At 37.9% G+C, this 15,995-nt stretch overlaps 1 protein-coding gene and 1 long non-coding RNA gene across 4 annotated transcripts in view; one reads left to right on the top strand and one right to left on the bottom strand.

Moving 5' to 3' along the window:
• The window catches only part of DCLRE1A (DNA cross-link repair 1A), a 17,940-nt gene extending 12,101 nt beyond the window's left edge, over positions 1-5,839 (top strand). For all 3 annotated transcript variants that reach the window (XM_047759631.1, XM_047759633.1, XM_047759630.1), the window contains exons 7-10: positions 1,278-1,423; positions 2,200-2,354; positions 3,960-4,101; positions 5,390-5,839. In XM_047759631.1, the coding sequence (XP_047615587.1) occupies positions 1,278-1,423; positions 2,200-2,354; positions 3,960-4,101; positions 5,390-5,550 (604 nt within the window). In that variant the 3' untranslated portion in view covers positions 5,551-5,839. The remainder of the gene's footprint in view (positions 1-1,277; positions 1,424-2,199; positions 2,355-3,959; positions 4,102-5,389) is intronic.
• LOC125115542 (uncharacterized) overlaps positions 1-15,995 on the bottom strand; it is a 16,376-nt gene extending 381 nt beyond the window's left edge. The window contains exons 1-2 of the long non-coding RNA XR_007132132.1: positions 15,673-15,995; positions 1,260-1,396 (exon numbers count right to left, since the gene is read on the bottom strand). This is a non-coding gene — a long non-coding RNA (uncharacterized LOC125115542). The remainder of the gene's footprint in view (positions 1-1,259; positions 1,397-15,672) is intronic.

Raw genomic sequence — 15,995 nt, 5'->3', positions numbered from 1 at the left:
CACCCTTTAAAGTTATTCTTTCAAGGTAGCTGTGTAACTGTTATGTATGATTGTGAAGAAAAAACCAGAATGAGTTCTGTCTGAATATTAAGCCATTATCTTATTATTTTATATTAAAATACCTCATCAATTCGTCAAAAATTGTTAACTATTTCAGCCTGTTTCAAGAAGTGAGTTTGGATGGCATATCTTAGTAAGAGATGGTCTTTCCACATCCAGTTTTTAATAGTGTAGCTCATTATTCCATTCACCTAAATACTAGGTGAATGAAGAAAATAAATTAAAAAAAAAAACTATTTGGCTATTTAATTCTATATACAATTCTGAATTTCTCAGTGAGTTTTTATAAGACAGGACTAAATTTTTTCTGTTCTTATGGCTAACCAGCAAAAAACAATTTTGAAAATTGGGAAAAATATTTCTTTGTACTTTATGTCTTTTTTTTTGTCTTTTTGCCTTTTCTAGAGCCACTCCCGTGGCATATGGAGGTTCCCAGGCTAGGGGTCGAATCGGAGCTGTAGCTGCTGGCCTACACCACAGCCACAGCAACGTGGGATCCTTAACCCACTGAGCAAGGCCAGGGATCGAACCCGCAACCTCATGGTTCCTAGTTGGATTCGTTAATCACTGAGCCACGACAGGAACGCCTATGTCATTTTTAATGGAAAAGTGCTTAGTTTTCATCTCAAATATATATAACTAGTAGTTGTAGGGTTAGTTTTTTATTGGCTGTTATTGTATTGAGGTAGACCCAACTGGATCTGCTGTATTCCTGTAATACTGTATTTATTCCATTTCTCCGAAGAGAAAATAACAACCATGTGAATATCAACTGTTTGATTTAATGCTACTTCATTAAATTCCTGTCCAGTTTCATTATCATAAAAATGTGGGGTTTTTTCCACTAAATCATAATTCTTTTGTCCAGTAGTATTTTCTTTGATAGACATTTGGGTTTAAAAAAAAAAGATATTAAAGTAAAGCTAAAATAGCTAGCTAGAAATATTCCCGAAGGAGAAAATGCAGTTTATTTGAGGGTAATAAAAGAAATATAATGAAGAAGGTATACTGAAAATATATAATTCCATCATAAATAATCAATAACTGGTAACAGATATTTTAACCAGAGGCACTGGCGAGATAACTGCAGTGGTGTTAATATAGCATACTGCTGCTGTGTATAATTTCGCTAAAGCTTGTTTTCTAAAATAGCATCCAGCGTGATTCTGTGGCTTTCTTACTGTTCTTTGAATAAGTACCATATTTCCATCTTGCAGATACTGCAGCCCAGAATACTCCTTTCCGTCTCAGCAAGAGGTTATCCAGTTTGCCATCAACACCGCCTTTGAGGCTGTAACTCTAAACCCACGTACTCTTGTTGTCTGCGGCACTTACTCTATTGGAAAAGAGAAAGTCTTCTTAGGTGGGTGGTAGCTATAGCTGATTTACATGACCGTATTATAAAGATCAAATTCTTTTTCATAAAACCCTTTCAGGCTCTATTCTTGTGCATGATATTTATTTCCTGAAATGCTTCAATACTACCTTTGAAGTTGAAGAACTTGATAGAGTTTGATTCATTTAAACTTTTAAAGGCTTCACTTAATGGAAGCATTGGATAAGTGTGTTTATGGTAGCCTTTATATCTACGAAATGTTTGTAGAGCAAAAGTCATCATTCAAAGTTTACTAGAAAACTTACTTAGTAAACTTTGAGCGATGACTGCTGCATAGTTGTTCCACTACATTCCATGATGAGAACAGTCAACTATTTTAGAGAACAGTATTAATTTTTGTTCCTAAATGATTTCTGGACATGTAGCTCTAGTTTATCCCTATAGTATTATTTTGCATAGTACTTTCCATTTCTTTTTAACTCTGGTCCAATAATGTCAAACATTAAGTGTGAAATGATAAAACCAGGGTTTTAACTCCTCCAAATTTAGGTTTGTAACTCCCTCCACCCCTTTCCGTACATCTTTTGCAATTTTTAAAGTCTTGGTCTTTACAAATAAATTCTCGGCTTTCTCACAATTTATTCCACAGTTAGTCAACAAAAATATTCATCCTTTTTGGCATATTATGGCAAAAGTCTGAATGTTTTGAATTTTTTTTTATTTAGTAAATTCATATTTTAAAGTTAAGCTGTAATTTTTTAAGATTTAATTTTACTGTTTTTAAACTTTTCCTTTGCCTATAGCCATTGCTGATGTTTTAGGTTCAAAAGTTGGCATGTCCAAAGAAAAATATAACACATTACGGTGCCTCAATATACCAGAAATTAATTCCTTCATCACTACAGACATGTGCAATTCACTCGTTCACCTTCTCCCAATGATGCAAATTAATTTTAAGGTAAGCATTCAAGAGAGATGTCTTTTTAGGCTGATTTAGAAAAGGCAGTCTGATGTTTATAAACTCGAGTCCCATATTACTTGCATTTAACTTAGAGGAATTCAATTACTGCGGAGTCACCCATAGTAAACTTTGCCCTAGATAATCTCGCAAGTAGAATTTTAAGTGTTTTAAGTTTTGGGGGGTGTGCAGCTGTATAGGGTGATTCAAATGCCCACCAGGAGTTTAGGAACTAGAGACCTGTCATAAAGGAAGAAACAAAAATAGAAAAGTATGCAGCTCTTCAGTCCTTCAAGCCTTTTTTTTTTTTTTTTAAGTTGTTTTCCATTTCTTCCAGGATGAGTAGGGAAGTGAGTGGAGGATTCTGAGGGGTTCTTAACTTTTCTTCAGGTCTTTTAAGGTCTATTCTGTATTCATTTTAAGCCCCTATAACATTGATCTATATTAAAAATATACTCGTGAGGATTAAGTGAAATGGCAGTGTATCTTAAGTTCTATTATGATTTCCCAGGTTAAATTAAGATACAGATGATGCCACCTTCCTGTTATTTATGGGGGTTTGTCACATTTAATCAGATACTAACTAAAATTCATTTCATTTACTAATATTTTGATCCCGGGCCATGGAATATATCAAACCTGTGTACTAAAAGCCATTCGGGATATAACTTTACACACACAAAAAATGTGTTTTTAATTTTGCTCTAATGCTTATGAGATAACTATTATGGAGCTTTTTGAAAGAAAGTGTTAGGTGTTGATTACGGTATCTGTCTTATAAATAATAACACTTTTATTGTGTAAAGAAAATTGGTATTTTAGTTCTATTCCTTGAGTATGGAAATTCACACTAGTATAACTAGCTACTTCTTTGTTCTTGAGATTATAGTAAAGTTTTTATGGCCTATTTTCATGAGTATGTAATTCATAAAAATTTCAAAGATAATCTAGGCATAGTGTCATTGTCCATTGGTATTTAAGCCAGCTTTGCAAACATTTTAAATTTGAGAGGTATCCAGTTTTCATGGAGGCTAACAAGAATGTTGGTTAATCATAAAATGAAAACCGTTGTCCTGAGGAGAGTATAGAATATTTTTATTATTTTTATTTTACAATCTTATTTCAGTACTAACTTAGTTTCATTTGAACAAATTATCCACATAGAGGGAACAGTAGGAGTGGGTGGAGTCAGAATATTATGGAAATAAAGGGACCAGACCTTTTCAAGAAAGAGTGTTTAAAAATATCACATGCTGAAAATTCTCAGGGCCAGGGAATATGGTAATGAAAACGTAGCTGTCAATCTATAACTTAAAATTTGGGGAGGGCGGAAATTGGTTAACAAATATGACTGTTTAATGGTATGTATACAAGTTAATAAAAGGTCATTATTTGATACCAAAGAGAAATTAAAGTGTTACTAGTAAGTAAAAGGGAAGAGATTTTTTTTTTTATTGGAAACATGTCGCTAGGTTTGCCAGGTTAATGCTCACCAGGTGAAAACTTCCCATGACTGTGCCAATGTAACATTGTAATCATTCTGTTTTACTCCACCTAACCCACCTTCACTGACCATTAAATAAATATCCTGTTTCTATTTAACAGGGTTTACAGAATCATCTGAAGAAGTTTGGTGGGAAATACAATCAGATTTTGGCTTTTCGACCTACAGGATGGACGCATTCTAATAAGTTAACTAGCATAGCAGATGTTCTTCCCCAGACCAAAGGAAACATTTCAATATATGGTATAGTTATTCAGGTTTTTTTTTACTCTCAATGTTTGTGATTACTTTACATTTTGTTAAAAAGTAGTAAAATTAAGATCCAAGAAAAAAGAGGCCCCAGAGAATCTTTAAGAGTTTCAGATTGCTCCACCTACTCCAAACCTGTATCTTTAGTACATTGTACACTCTTATAAAGCAGTGAGACTCTAGCACATGGATGTCGACTAACGCAGACCCTTTAATCTGTGTGCTCAGTGGTATGTACAGGAGATGGTGGAACTACCTGAAAGGAAGGATGAGTAGTGCCATTGTGTCCTGGAAGTTTAACTGCTGCTGAGAGCAGGAAGACCATGGATTAGATGAGATGACAGCAAGAATTACAGGCTCGGAGTTCCCGTAGTGGCCCAGTGGTTAACGAATCCGACTAGGAACCATGAGGTTGCGGGTTCGGTCCCTGGCCTTGCTCAGTGGGTTAACGATCTGGCGTTGCCGTGAGCTGTGGTGTAGGTTGCAGATGCAGCTCGGATCCCGCGTTGCTGTGGCTCTGGCGTAGGCCGGTGGCTACAGCTCCGATTGGACCCCTAGCCTGGGAACCTCCATATGCCGAGGGAGCGGCCCAAAGAAATAGCAAAAAGACCAAAAAAAAAAAAATTACAGGCTCAACTCTAATTGTTTCCTCTCTCGGAAGAGGTTTACCATTGTCCTTAGAAACTGGCTTCTTATAATGATGGCTGTTGGCAACATTTTTGGACCCTAGTTTACTCAAAACAGGACTCTTTCTCCCTTTCTCTGTGATTCTTGATCTTCAGTAAAAAAAAGCTAAAGGGATTTTTAGTACTTAATTGCTTTTTCCTTTTTATGTGTGCAAAAGCTTGGGGATTGGAATCAACTACTTGGCAGAAATCAAGAGTTGCCTGCTTATTACTCTTGAAATTTTACTCGTGTTTCTTCCAGAATATTCCTGAAATCAACAGCTGAGCAAAGTGCTTAAAGGGGAAGAATTGTTTAAAAAGAAAAACTTAATTATCAATAAGAGTCTATAGAAATACATATTATTGTCTACCTAGAAAAGTAATAAATTTTGTAATGTTCAAAAGTTTTTGTATCATTTTAGTATTTTAATCTTTATTATTTGTAGAAATACTAGCAAATTTTCTTACCAGGAAAAAGCACCAAGGAGTTTTTGGTTAAAAAAAAAAAAAAAAAAATCTCTGGACTGCTTTCCTTTTCTCTTGTTTTATTTTGAGCTAGTAATTTTTTTTTTTTTTACTAATTTGATTTTTAACAGGCAATATCTTTTGTGTCACAGGGATCCCTTATAGTGAACACAGCAGCTACCCAGAGATGAAACGTTTCGTTCAGTGGCTGAAGCCGCGGTTAATCATACCTACTGTGAACGTTGGCACTGTGAAATCTAGGAGAATGATGGAGAAATATTTTAAAGAGTGGCAATTGGAAGCTGGATATTGATGTTACCTCAGTAGTTAAGTAACTCAGGTCTAACTTAGTAGTTAAATCTTTAGTGATATGAAATACCTGTATGAAACTCATACAGCTTATTTTCTCATTTATGTTTGAATAACATGTTTATGGTCCAGAGTGTCTGTCAGCATCATCAGTAATTGAGACTGGTCTCCCTGGTACTCTTGGTTCTTGCCCTTCCCTATGGAGGCAGCTGTAGTCTGCATCCAGCCTTAGGAGGGGAAATAAGGGCAGGTATCAAAGGATTCATGATAATGAATAAACTAGATTGAAAGCATTATATGTAAGTAAGTGTGCATCTTTAAAATTATTTAATATGGAGCATATTTTTTATGAGATGAAACATATATATACTAAATAAAAGTTAATTTTAAATTTGCTATAGTGTCCTTTTGTTTTTAGAATTTATAACTGACTTTTCTGCAATTTTATAAAATTTCAGTGAAAATAATTCAACATTTGACTCTGAAGGAGATGATTCAAAGAGCCTAGATGATTACCCAATAAAGAATGGAGGAAAGTTTGTATGCGTAATGTTTATCTAGACTGTTTACTCAGGACATCCGATAATAAAAAGTTTAGATTGCAATGGTTTTGCTTAGAGTGAGGTTATATAACTTATTAATGAATCTTGATCTCTCCAACAGAGATTAAGTAACTGATCCAAAATGAAACTTTGGAGTAATGCATGCTAAAAATGTTTTATGGGGTTTGTATAAGGAAATGGCATTGCCTCTAACAGTGAAATTAATTTAGGGATTTCTTCGTAAAATTTTTAATGGAAAATTATGTTCAGTAACAATTTCAGTCACCAGTTGGATGATATTCTCCATAAACTTTATTTTCATAAGCTTGGATTTTACGTAGTTATAGAGATAGGTTATAATAAACCTTTACTTTCTTAAAGGTTATAGGGATCACATTTGGGGAGGAAAAGCTTCTGGGGCACAGTAGCAATAAGTCCAGCATAACTGTTTTCAGTTGCCTCAATTACATATTTAAAATATTTTGACTTATTTGGGCTTGGTGATTTAAACTTCTTATAAGTTATTAATTACAAGTTATAATTAGTAAAACCGTATATAATCTGCAATATAAGTATTTTTAATGTAAAGGAGATTTTTATTATTTGACTAATAGTTTTTTCTTAGAATTGTCATTTTTTGGAGTTCCCATCGTGGCTCAGTGGTTAACGAATCCGACTAGGAACCATGAGGTTGCGGGTTCGGTCCCTGGCCTTGCTCAGTGGGTTAACGATCCGGCGTTGCCATGAGCTGTGGTGTAGGTTGCAGATGCGGCTTGGATCCCGTGTTGCTGTGGCTCTGGTGTAGGCCGGTGGCTACAGCTCCGATTGGACCCCTAGCCTGGGAACCTCCATATGCCATGGGAGCGGCCCTAAAAAAATGGCAAAAAAACCAAAAAGACAAAAAAAAAAAAGAATTGCCATTTTTTTCATTGATAAAAGTATGTTTCATGATTTTGAATGTTTTTCTTTGGAAACCTAGGCGTGTTATTTAAGAATACCCTCAGCCTTTTTATTTTTGAACACAAAAACATCTTTCAATACAAATAGCACCATTTATGGCAGCTTGAAATGATTTTGGGTTGCTGTTATTGTTGCAAAATAGGCAAAATCTCATTTAGGGGCCATCCCAAATAGTTTTATAAAGTCACAATCACAACAAAACTTATCTAAGCTCTGTTGAGCGCTGTATATGAAATTCTTGGCTCCAATAACCTAACACTTTGGCAAGTAAAATATTTCAGTTTTAGGCATACCTGCTGTGGTGTTAAGAAGCCAACTGTAGGGAGTTCCCATCGTGGCTCAGGGGGTTAAGAACCTGACGCTGTCTAGCTGAGGATGTAGGTTCCATCCCCGGCTTCACTCAGTAGGTTAAGGATCCAGCGTTGCCAGAAGCTGAGGCATAGGTCACAGATGCAGCTCAAATCCTGTGTTGTGGCTGTGACATAGGCCTGCCCCTGCAGCTGCAGCTCTGATTTGACCCCTAGCCTGGAACTTCCATATGCTACAGGTGTGGCCATAAAAAGGGGAGAAAAAAAAAAAGGTTCATAAGACTCCAACTGCTGCAGCTCGAGTCCCTTTGGAGGTGTGGGTTGGATCTCTGGCCTATGGCAGTGGGTTATAAAGGACCCAGCATTGCCACAGCTGTGGTGTAGGTCACAGCTGTGGCTGGCATTCAGTCCCCAGCCCAGGACCCTCCATATGCCACTGGCGAGGCCATTTAAAAAATAATAATAATAAAAAATAAATAAAGCAAAATGAAAGAAATCTGGGAATTTCCGTCATAGCTTAGCGGTAACGAACCTGACTAGGATCCATGAGGATGCAGGTTCAATCCCTGGCCTCGCTCAGTGGGTTAAGGATCCGGCGTTGCCCATGGGCTGCAGTGTAGATTACAGATGCAGCTCAGATCTTGCACTGCTGTGGCTGTGGTGTAGGCCAGCACCTGTACCTCCGATTTGACCCCTAGCCTGGGAACTTGCATACGCCACAGGCGCAGTCCTGAAAACAAACAAAAAAGAGCAAATCTATCATTGACCCAATAATTGGATGGCAACTCTTGAGCATCCTAAGAAATATGTGTAGGGATGAAAAAGTGGAATTAAGCCAGCACAGGGGGAAATGCTTTATTATACATACATGTATTTGGAACTTTTCAGAAAGTTCTTTCACACTCTTTTCTGACATTGAACATTGAATTACCAGATGCAGCGACACTTGACAGGCTGTTTTCAAGTTTTCATGACTTTGATTTGATAGGCATTTGATGTCAGTGCCTTTTATTTCTAAGTTGTCATTTATTCTGTATTAATGTACTTAAATGTAAAACTGGTTTTCAGAAAAGCTAAATGTTTGCTTTCTTCAACTATGGCATTGCATTCTTGTGAATGAAATGCATTCAGAATTTCTTTATGTGGTTCTGAGTAACCACCCATAACTAGACTAGGGAACTTCAAGTCCTAATACTCAACATTATCTGTCTTGAAACTATTGCCTTGTAACTTTTTTGGTTGTTTTACTACTATTCATTCATTCCATTCATGTGCTAATGCTTTTAGAAAAATTCCAAATAGAAAAGTATTTAGTCAGCAAAATCATAAGTTAATGGTTATAGATGATAGTGGGATGGTTTGGATATAACAACTATTTCAAGTCTGAATCATTGGAAGCTTTTAACTTGGTAATAATTTTAATACACTAATTATAATTCATCTTTCCCTAAGTATCTACCCTTTCTCCAGAAAGTAGACATACGCTCTTTGCTTGGGAACTCAATTGCCTATGATTTCACGGTTCTATTTTTGTAGGCTTGTTATGGAGTATGCCACATACAACACCAAGTGTAACACAAAATTATTCTTCTCTTAAACAATCACAGATGGGCAAGAACTAGGGTGAGAGATGCCTAGGATGCAAAATCTAAAAGTCCCTTTTGGGAATTCCTATCATGGCTCAGTGGTTAACAAACCCGACTAGTAACCATGAGGATGTAGGTTCAATCCTTGGCCTCGCCCAATGGGTTAAGGATCTGGTGTTGCCAGGAGCTCTGTTGTAGGTTGCAGATGCAGCTCAAATCCCACATTGCTGTGGCTGTGGTGTAGGTCGGCAGCTGTAGGTCCGATTAGACCCCTAGCCTGGGAACCTTCATGTGCCGAGGTGCGGCCTTAAAAAGACAAAAAAAAAAAAAAAAAGTCCTTTTGGAGTTCCTATTGTGGTTCAGCAGGTTAAGACCCCAACTCGTATCCATGAGAATGTGAGTTCGATCCCTGACCTCGCTTAATGGGCTAAGGATCTGGCGTTGCCACAAGCCGTAGTGGACCTCCATATGCTGCAGGTGTGGCCCTAAAAAGAAAAAAGAAAAAAAAGTCCTTTTTTAAGGCTAACCCTGCACTTGCCCGACCCTGAGAGTGATGCAAGCTCTACACGAGGAAATCTCTCTTTGCCCCACCCCAGTCCCACGCCCTGATCCTTAGCATCTAATTCTGGTTTTTGGCTGTTTTGGTGAATCCAAAAATGGTTTTCTAAATAGAATATTGTTAAGCTTTGTTTTTAATATCCACTGAAACATAAATATTGTAATCTGAATTTAGAGGAATACATTTTCAATAATCTCCAGATTCATCGATTGAGAGCTAGTGAGACCAGCCCCCAAACCAGATTCCCTTGAAATCCTTTCCCCAGGGTATTGTCAGCGTTTCCAAGGCAGGGCCCATATCTGACTCATTTTATGATCTAGTACCTTTGTCAGTGTCTGGTCTGGTCCAGAGCCAGTTCTAACAGGTGGTAAATGCTTGAATGAATCTTGAATAAACAGTGAAAAATCCATCTATGTTCTAAGAACTTGACTTCTAAAATGCTTTTATGCATTTTCCTTAGGTGAAAATAGTTCGATTCCAGAAGAACTGCTAAAAATAAAAATATGTTGAAACAATTCAGTTGATTGTTTTCATATGTTAAAATGTCTTACTTCAGTGTAGGAATAATTTAGAGAATTAACCTTTTTTTTAATCAAACTCTCCACTTTAGTTTGTCACAAAGTTAGTCATTGAGCATTTGATTCCTCCCTCCTGGGACTTACAGTCTATCCATCAACATTATTAGTTGATTAACTGCTATGTGCCCCCCCCCCCCGAAGTATCTTGGAAAATCAAGATAAGAATAATTCAGCCTAACAGGGATGTATTGACTGGTTACTCTGTATGGGGTGAAGGGATGCCAACGTCTTCTTTGTTTGGGGATTCATGCATACACAGTCTCAAACATCAGAGAATTCATTTTAGGAGAAAAAGACATGTCCTCAGGCGCTGTGTAAGTCCAGCTGTGATGAGTGGTTTAAAGCTAAAGTGCCATGGGGACATTTAGGGAGAAATTAATTCTGATAAGGAAGAGTCCATAGAGAAAGATGACTTTTGTGCACAGTCCTTAAAAGATTAACAGACTTTTCTTAGACTGGAGAGACATCTAAGAGACAGCAGAGTCCTGGAGGTGGGACAGTATAAAGTGTGGAAGAGGAGCTTGCAGCAATAGGTGTGTTGCGTGTGAAGGTCAGGCTAGAAAGGACAGGTGTCAGAATGGCTGAGAGCTCTGCTAGCCATACTCAGGAGTTTGGAAGTTATTCCCAAGAGAATTGAGAACTCTTCAAGACCGGGGGGCAGTCAGCATATGCTTATGTGTTGGAGATGAAGTAAAAGTGAGCTAGATACTGATATACACACACATACACATGCATATGTGAACAATATATACAGCGTGACAGGAGACCAGCGCTAAGCCTTGAATCTTGAGAAACATTATAATTAGGGGGTATCTGAGGTGTTGACATTCAAGACAAGATCCTTGCCTTTGAGGAGTTTAGCATTTCCATGGGGGCTGGATAAAAGCTAACATAGGTAAAACAGTTGAGAGAAATTTGCGTGGTTTTTATATCTTGAGAAAGAAGAGATTGGGGTAGGTTTGAGTTATAGGAGCTAGTTGATGAAATAGGATACATGTGAAACTAATTTGGAAATAAAACAGGGAGTTTCCATTGTGGCACAGCGGAAATGAATCCAGCCGAGAACCATGAGGTTGCAGGTTCAATCCCTGGCCTCATTCAGTGGGTTGAGGATCCGGCATTGCTGTGAGCTCCAGTGTAGGTTGTAGATGTGGCTGAGGTCTGGCGTTGCTGTGGCTGTGGCGTAGGACGGCAGCTGTATCTCTGATTGGGACCCCTAGCCTGGGGACCTCCATATGTAGCAGGTGCAGCCCTAAAAAGACCAAAAAAAAAAAAAAAAAGGAAACAAAACAGTATGTAAACAGTTCGTGAGCAATCACTTGAACCGGCTTTAAGAATCTCATTTAATTTATTTAAATTATTTATATTTGTTTGTTTTCTTATTAGGGCACCACTTGCAGCATATGAAAGTTCCCAGGCTAGGGGTTGAATCAGAGCTACAGCTACCGGCCTACAGCACAGCCACAGTTGTATCTGCTACCTACCCAACAGCTCACTGCAACACTGGATCCTCAACCCACTGAGTGAGGCTAAGGATCGAACCCACATCCTCATGGATACTGGTCAGATTCATTTCCATTGTGCTACAACAGAAACTCCCGAAACTCATTTAATTTAAATCTAACTTGGTTTACATAAGTGCTGCTCTTATGTCTCGGACTGCATTTTGTGGTTTAAATCCTTATAAAGCTATTGTAGATTACAGAGGGATTTTAAAACACCTAGGAACACCATTTGCTTTGTCCTAAATATGATAGATTTTTTTTTTCAATGAGAAAAGAAGTTTCCTAAAGTCACATTGCATTATCTGCATAAGCCCTTCTGCTATTTCAAAATGGAAAGCAAGGAGCTTAAGATCATAAAATGGCATCAAAGGAAAGCTTTAATACACTATTAGATAACATTATTAAACTGCTTTTTAAAGTTTGTTTGAAACAACTGTTGTGGACTTCCTGCTGAGGCTCTGAGCTCTGATTACATATCACATGGGATAAGCAGATAAAATTGTAAATGAACTAAAAGCAACAGTGTCTGGAAGGGGAATAAAGGCCAAATACTCTTGTTTTGCTAAAAAAAATATTTTTTGGTGTTTTTTATCCACAGAAGGAGTGCTAAACTTTTGTTTCATTTTTTAAGTTTTATTGTGTTTTATATTTTATTTTTATCTTATTTTTATATTTTTATTGAGTTTTATTTTATTCACATACCCTATCATGCACCCATTTAAAGCATGCAATTCAGTCGGTTTTGGTATATTTACAGAGTTGTGCCACTGTCACCACAATCAATTTTAGATTATTTTTATCATCCCCAAAGAAATCCCATACCTATTAGCAGTTACTCCCCACGCCTTTCCAACCCACCCCTTCATCCTAGGCAACATCTAATTCTTCTATCTCTATAGATTTACCTATTTTGAACATTTCATATAAATGGACTATAATACATGGTCTTTTGTAATTGACTTTTTTGGCTTAATGAACCTTGAAGCTTCATCCATGTTGTAGCATGTATTGGCACGCCCTTTTCACAGCCAAATAATATTCCATTGTTTGAAAAGACCACATTTTGTTCATCCATTTATCTATTACTGGATATGTGGGTTATTTCTACATTTTGGCTATTAAGAATAATACTGCCATTAACATTTTGTACAAGTTTTTGTGTGAACATACATACTCATTTCTCTTGGGTATATACCTAGAAGTGGAATTGCTGGGTCATGTGGCACCTCTGTTTAAACATTTTGAGGAACTCCAAAATTGTTTTCCAGAGTGCTTCACCATTTTCCACTCCCACCAACAGTGTATGAGGGTCCCGATGTCTTCACATCCTCACCAACTCTTGTTATTGTCTCTGTTTTTGATTCCAGCATCTTGGTGGGTATGAAGTGGTATCTGGCCCTAGTTTTTATTGGCATTCCCCTAATGATTTATGGTGTTGATCATCTTTGAAGTAACTCTGTCTTGAAAAGTACACTGTACAGAAAGCTCAATTAAATGGTTGGTTCTAAAAGGTATTATTTAAGCCTAAACAAAATAGTCAGTTTTATAGACTTTGGCATTGATTTGCTAGAAGATGATGATGTTTAATAATGACAGGTCTATAATTTGGGTCCAATGAGAAATATCTGAATTAATAACAAGATAAATTTAAAATGTGTAACAGCATTCCAGGTGTCACGAAGTGGTTATATACAATCAGGTAACAAAGACTTACTGCCTGAACTTGCAGAAAGGAAGTAAAATGATCTTCGCAATTATAAGCTGGAAAGGAAGACTTAAGATAGGAAGATTTAAAATATCATGGTGATAACAGCAGCTGACCTTGAATAAGCAATGCAATTTATAAACAATGTTGATGTGACTGTGTAAGCGGAAATCTTTTTCCAGTTTTTAAAGTTTAAAATCGCAGCATGCTATTTAAGATCTTTTGTGAAGGCTAGATAATGAAATAAATTATTTATTTGGGTCTTGTTTAGTCTTTAATCCTATAATTATATAACTCCTGGTTAACATCCAGAGTTTTTTCAAGTATACTAAAAGCGTAGTGTTTTAAACAGCTGAGCTATTCACATGTCCTGAGAATAGACCATCCGCCAAGAAACTTATCTTTTTGTTTCAAAGCTGTTGACTTTTATATAAAAACTCTTCACTTATTCCAGGTTGTGTCCTAGTAATTTATTCATAGGTATTAAAATTTTTAACAAGTTTCTGACAAAGAACAGGAAAGATAAGTCAGGAGTCATGAGAAGGTCAGCCTGAAGTTCTTTTTGTCACCATTTGAAATCCCCAGAGAAAACAGATGGATTTGGGTACATTACCCTTGCTGTGCCAAATAAACAATTGAGGAAAATGTTAACTATCCATTTGCTACATGTCTGTGTCTAGGCTAGAAGTGGTGCTTGATCTTAACAATGCTAGTGTTTCCAGATGCTCAATATTGATGGTAGAAGCTTGAAAATTGTTTAACACGTGGCATGAAAAAGTTTATTTGAATCCTCATTGGATGACTTAGTTTATTCATTGAGGAGACATTTCCTGGGGAGTTTCTTAGTGGCTCAGTGGGGTAAGGATCTGGTGTTATCACTTGCCATGGCTTTGGTTACTACTGTGGCACAGGTTCCATCCCCGGCCCAGGAACTGCCACATGGTGTAGGCGGGGCCAAAAGAAACAAAAAAGAGGACACATTTACCAGATGCGCTAATTGTGTGTAAGACACTTCGCTAGGCAGAGGAAGGAGCTTGGATTCCTTAGGGAGGTTTTCAGGGACCAAGTGACATTTAAAGTGGCTTTTAAACATGACTACATCTGGGATACTCACAAAAGGTAAAAGCTCCAAGTGGTAATTACATCTGAAAAAAAGAATCAAAGATGATTGGGAATAAAATTTCCACTCAAGGAAGAGGTGGGTAGGAGAGTTTCCTGGTGGTCTAGGGGTTAGGATTTAACACTTTCACTGCCTGGAGTTCCCACTGTGGCTCAGTAGAAACACATGTGACTAGTGTCCATGAGGATGCAGGTTCGATCCCTGGCCTGGCTCAGTAGGTTAAGGATCCAGCGTTTATTTCTTTGAGCTGTGGTGTAGGTTGCAGACATGGCTCAGATCTGGCTTTGCCCTGGCTGTAGGTAGGCTGGCAGCTACAGCTCCGATTCCACCCCTTGCCTGGGAACCTCCAAAGTGCACCCCCCCCCCCCGCAAAGACAAAACAAACAAACAAGCAAAATGCTTTCACTGCTGAGGCCCTGGTTCAATCTGTGGTCTGGAAACTGAGATCCCACTTCGAGGGCTCTCATGCTGTGGGGTGAGAGGTGGGGGGAGGTGGGTAGCACCCATATCACCAGGAAACATGTAGGTGTCCACGAAAGGAGTAGAGTCAATGAACTGAACCATTTAAAAACAATCAAAAACACTGAGATACCTGCCCTTGCGAGGCTCACAAAACATACAAAGTAAATGGGAAGTCATAATACGTTATGGGGGAAATAGGATGGTGTGGGCAGAGGCAGTGAGGAGTCTCTGAAGTGTGTTGAGCAGAGATGGTGTGATAAGATTGGTGTTAACCAGCTTTCTCTCCCTGAATTGTAGAAATGGTTTGGAAAGGCAAGCCTGGAATCAGAGAAATGATTTAGGAAGCAGTTGAAGCAATCATCCTAAAGATGAGGATTCACAAGAATAATCCCATCGAGAGGTGAGAGATTTCTGGAAGACATAAAAAAGTAAACTGGACAGAATAGATGATAGAGGGGATGATAGAGCCTTTGGAATGAATTGAAGCTGTGTATTTCTTTGCATTTAGGTAAAATTGTGTAAGTAAAAACAGATGATGTTACTGACATGAGGCAAATGAAAAGCTATACAGGAAAGAAAATGGAACCGCAGGTAGACTAATTGGTTCTGCCTGCAGAGAACAGTATTTACAGACTCATGATGACGTAAACAGCGATTAATGATGTAATCAAAATCAGTGATTTCATGCTATTAAGGAATGGGAAAGGGGGAAGATGGGAGAGAGAATGGCTAAATCAGTTCCCGGCTGAAAACTCTCCCGTGGGTTCCAACTGCAATTAGAATAAAAATGAAATTCCTTACCGTGGTTTAAAAATCCTCACGTGGCCTTGTCCCCGTCTGCATCCCTGAACCCACATCCTCTTTAACCATCGCTGAGTGACGCTGGCCTTCTTTCTCTTCTTTAAACAAGGTCTCTCCCTCCTCAGAGCCTTTGCTCTTGATCTTTTCCTGTCTGTAAAATGTCCTTCAGTTAGAAAATAAGTTGGCCCCTGTTACCCCCTCTCTTCTTCCCCAGGAATAGAATTTTAGCTCAGTGCACAGATGCCAGGAATAGAAACAGCATCTCCAGTTTCTCTTGCAGCTCGCTGTGTCTATGTGCCTGAGTTCTGGCCAGAAGTATGTGA

This window comes from Phacochoerus africanus, chromosome 15 (genome assembly GCF_016906955.1).
Source record: "Phacochoerus africanus isolate WHEZ1 chromosome 15, ROS_Pafr_v1, whole genome shotgun sequence".
In the NCBI taxonomy this organism is placed as follows: Eukaryota; Metazoa; Chordata; class Mammalia; order Artiodactyla; family Suidae; genus Phacochoerus; species Phacochoerus africanus.
Note: the sequence above shows the minus strand (reverse complement) of the source record. Positions and strands in the feature narration are given on the sequence as shown.